At 36.7% G+C, this 4,525-nt stretch overlaps 1 protein-coding gene across 2 annotated transcripts; it reads right to left on the bottom strand.

The window, feature by feature from the left end:
• Positions 1-232: 232 nt before the first annotated feature.
• On the bottom strand, positions 233-4,270 carry LOC143619090 (uncharacterized). Of its 2 annotated transcripts, none has more exons than XM_077091108.1 (12): positions 4,099-4,270; positions 3,373-3,502; positions 2,780-2,882; positions 2,574-2,697; positions 2,351-2,416; positions 2,148-2,186; positions 1,541-1,621; positions 1,373-1,420; positions 1,238-1,288; positions 1,008-1,076; positions 690-902; positions 233-601 (listed from the first exon to the last, which is right to left on the bottom strand). In XM_077091108.1, exons 1-12 carry the CDS (start codon positions 4,249-4,251, stop codon positions 296-298), a joined length of 1,383 nt encoding a protein of 460 aa, XP_076947223.1. In that variant the 5' UTR covers positions 4,252-4,270; the 3' UTR covers positions 233-295. The 2 variants fall into 2 exon arrangements, with proteins under 2 accessions (XP_076947223.1, XP_076947224.1); XM_077091109.1 differs by having other exon boundaries at positions 3,360-3,502; positions 4,099-4,220.
• Positions 4,271-4,525: the final 255 nt, after the last annotated feature.

Here is a 4,525-nt window from a genome sequence, read left to right as displayed (position 1 = left end):
GGTGTTAAAAGTATAGCAAATTAAGAACCGACCCGTCGAACAAAGTAAAAGACATCGAAGTCTTTACCGACACTTAGAATATGGCCAAATGCGACAACAATTCGATACTGTTGAGTCATCATTGACTACTAATAATTCAACTCCAAAAATCGGCTCGCTTGCATCCTAAATAATCTTTCCTAACATTAGAAACACAAAGTGTATATACACACACCATTTACCCGAGAATACCATTGTTAGTGTGGCGGTGATGATGGTTGTATCATGCTCATTGCTATCTAATATAACAAACCACCTAGTGGCGGTAATGGTGGTTGTACGGTGCGGCAGTAGGGATAAGAGACCCGTTATGTGACGGCAGTGGCTGTTGTGGTTTAGGTGGTAAATATAGAGAATCGCCAGAATCAATTGGTGTGTGCATAAACGGATTCCATCGATCAAATATAATTCTCCCGCCTCTACCGATCCGACCACGAGAACCAAACGAGCGTGATGACATGGCGTTTTGTTCAGAGTTAGCTACTGGCGGTACAATGCCTGCAGCCGCCAGCTTGGCAGGATCCAGAGGTTTTGTGAAAAGTAGCACCGGTTCATTTGGATCCTGCATAAGATTTGACCCGTTTGAGAAAAAAATGACCTGAATCAACACGTTTGTAAGTAAACGGGTCGTGGTTATAAAATAATTTTACCAATTTATTAAGCCAGGTGGATGGGACAGGTGGACGTCTAAACTCTCGTCTCATTACAGCTCTTGAGTCCAACAAAGCATGATTTTGTATAGGCGGACGGTTGTGTTGGATATCGTCTGATTCCATAAATTCGTCCTCGCTGGAAGCCAGCTTGGACAGAAAAGATGGGAGTCCAGGTAGGCCTAAGCTGTCTTCTAGAAGCTCCGTTTCGTTCTAAAAATCCATAAAACGATTAAAATTTAGAAAATGTTTTGAGAAATATATATATATATATATTATATAAAACACTAATAGTGAAAGTGAGTTACTATTAATTACCTTGTATTTTAATTGGATCCTTTGAAGTGTGACTTCACTGTCAATAACTTCTCTCTTTTTCTCTTCTCTCTGTACCACACGGGTTAGATACCGGGTCAAAAAGAGTAACTTTTTATTTGTAATTTAATAAATAACTAGCATGTTGAATATGATTAAAAAATATATTACTACAGTCTATTGTAAACAAAATAAAAATATAAGATAGATACTGAGTGAGATATGAGTGATACCTTAATTAGAGCCTCGAGCAAGCTTTTTGCTTGCTCAAGATTGCGTCTTACCTAAAAATTGCAGATTAAAAATACGGAATAAGAACTATATTTGAAAAAAATCACATACACATGAAAATGAATTGCAATGCTTACTTGGCGAAGCTTTTCAAACGACTGCACATTGTTTTCCCTTCGTTGCATCTGAAATATAAATAAAATGTTGGATGGGAAAAGGGTATCGTAGTATTAAGATAAAATACAAAAAGGCCCGATTCCAAATTATCATAAACAGATATATAAAAAAAGAGATCAGGAACTTACTCTTCTGGTGTGAAGTCTGTGAGCTTTTTCCCTTGGTCTAAACACGTTGTATGGATTGGTATCGTTAACGGGTGGAGGAGGCTATAATACAAATTATTAAAAATGAAAATTAGAAACATAACGCTTTGTCTGCGGTGCACGCATATAATGTATATATGTGTGGGCCCTTGGGTGGGCAAAAGTGAAATTGCACTAATTTTGACGTTATTTTACTAATTTCGTGAAAATAGCGTTAAAAGTGGTGGAAGGTTAATCAGGCATCATGTGGTGGCGCTGATAGCCGAAAGACAAGAGTACATGCACCATTCGGCTGGGTCCTGATGGTTGAGTGTTATGTGCCTTATGTCCAAGGCTTGATGCAAAACCACTATCGAGCCGGGGGTCTCACTGGAAGCAACCTCTCTATTCCTATGGAGTAGAGGTAAGGTTGTCTACATCTTACCCTCCTCAAACCCTACCATAGCTTTGCTATTGGTGGGATATACTGAGTACGATGATGATGATGATGAAAATTAGAAACATAAAAATATATGCCAGCAGAAATGAAACCTAATTATCTAATAATTTAACATCACATTATCTTCTGTAACCATGAGTAGATGCTAACCTGCAAACGCCGCAAAACAGGTTTTTGCCATCTTTCTCGCTGACAAGAAAAAAGAAAAATTTTGTCAAAAAAAATATGCATTACTAATTTTATTAAAATAACTGAAAATGGGAAAATGTTATTTCCGTCTCAAGAATAACTCCCTTTCCTAACCACTATGTTTTGATCACAACAACAAAATAAAACCATTTTCAAAATCTTACCTTTTCTTTCCAGTAATTGTAGATGGACTGAAAAACTCCATATTTAATGGATAGAGCTTGAAGGGCCTATCAAGTAATGTAATCAGCAATCAATATTCACACCATTATTAAACAAAACAAAAGAAATTTTGAAAGAGAGATGCATAAATGCATCAACAGGAGCATAATGCTACAATCTATAATTTAAAAAAAAAAAGTAACTTCTACTAAAAATATTATTTACCTCAACAGCAGCATCAAATGTCAAAAGTACAGGTATAGGTGCGCCAAATGTAGGAGTTATAACTCCTGCTTTTTCTCTAGCCTTATGATCTAATACCTCCAATTTAAATATAATAGTCTCAAGCCTGTGAAATTAACATAGAAAAGCTGATATATAACCTTACAGCACTTAATTTAACCATTTAACACTTATCTTAAAGAACTTACTTTTCAGCAGAAAGAAGCTTTACTTCCTTGTTGAACTGTTCAAGCCAATCTTCATCCTCATTGTCAAGATCATACTCAATAAACTCTCCAATCTCAGCGTGCACTGCAATTATCAGAACAGATTATCATCAATCATCATCATCATCATCATCGTACTCAGTATATCCCACCAATAGCAAAGCTATGGTAGGGTCTGAGGAGGGTAAGATGTAGACAGCCTTACCTCTACCCCATAAGGATAGAGAGGCTGCTTCCGGTGAGACCCCCGGCTCGATAGTAGTTTTGCATCAAGCTTAGGCACATAGCACTCAATCATCGGGACACCGGCTGATCGGTGCATGTACCCTTGTCTTTCGGCTATCAACGCCACTACATGATGCCTGATTAACCGTCCGTCACTTTTAACGTTATTTTCACGAGATTAGTAAAATAACGTCAAAATTAGTGCAATTTCACTTTTGCCCACCCGAGGGTTCACACATATATACATCATATGTGCGCACCGCAAGCAGGGCTTAACAGATTATCATCAATGAATATTATAATTATCATCAATCAAGTTGCGCAATCAAAGATGTACAGTGTTTACAGACCTCCCCGTGCGCGTAAATAAGACGTCGGTTGATTAAAAGTAGGAGAGTAATCTCTCTCATATGTATCCACAATCAGATATTCAGGAGTAGGTATTTCAGAAGCTGTTTTCTTACTAGCTACATGTTGTACCTAAATACGGATCCAAAATAATAAGAAATGAAGATCCAAAACTAGGGCTGTAAACAAACCAAACGATTAAGGAACTCTTCAGAGGGAAGTTTGTTTATTAACTAAATGAACAAACACAAATAGAGATCATGTTCGTTCAATAGTTTTTGAGAATGTCGATAACGTGTTCGTGAACGTTCGATACCATGATAGTTTACGCCCATTTATGTTCAATGTTTGTTTGTTTAAGTTTGTTCAATAAAGGTTTTCATATAACAAATAAAAATGAATGTTAAAATAAAAAACCAACACAAACTTGGTAACCAGACCAAACCATTAACACTGACCATTCTCAGTCAGCCAAATCAAAAAATAAATTGTTTGTGTTCATTTGTGTTCGTTAACCGTTCACGAACAAGTTCATTTCTTTAATGAACGGACACGAATAAGAAATTTCGTTCGGTTAGGTGTTTGTCAACCGTTCACTTGTCCGATAAAAGCTTAACGAATGGACATCAACAAGGCCTATTCGGTTTGGTTCAGTTCATTTACAGCCCTATCCAAAATACAAAATCAACAACAAATCGATCAAATGAATGTCAAATTGTTGACTGAACCTGTGTATCATTATCAGTTTCTGCAACAAGCCGAAGCATCTGTGTTCTAGTAGCAGTTGGAGTATCATCATCTTCAAAATCTTTTACAGATTTCAAAATAGGTAGCTTCTTGTGTATGTCTAATGGGCGCGGTCTAAATGACGGTCTACTCATATCAACAGATCATCACCAAATCAACTGTCTTCTTCAGCAGTTCATCTACTGGTATCAACACACATCAAATTAATCAAGTGAAGTGCATCAAAATAATAGATAATTGCATAATTAGCAAAAGCTATAGTTCAATTTTGCCCCAACTTTCAACAAGTGTAGCATCACAAAATTCACCTTAAATTAGGTATAATAACTGAAGTAGAACAATGCATATACTGGTGAATGGTGATATCATCATACATCACATTAAGGAAGTGAAATGCATCAAAACGAT

The sequence above is a fragment of the Bidens hawaiensis genome, unplaced genomic scaffold, assembly GCF_021521415.1.
Source record: "Bidens hawaiensis isolate Kalapana, Puna unplaced genomic scaffold, B.hawaiensis_p1.1 tig00002414_1, whole genome shotgun sequence".
Taxonomy (NCBI): domain Eukaryota; kingdom Viridiplantae; phylum Streptophyta; class Magnoliopsida; order Asterales; family Asteraceae; genus Bidens; species Bidens hawaiensis.
The sequence above is the reverse complement of the archived record's forward strand: the minus strand, read 5'-3'. Positions and strand labels throughout refer to the sequence as shown.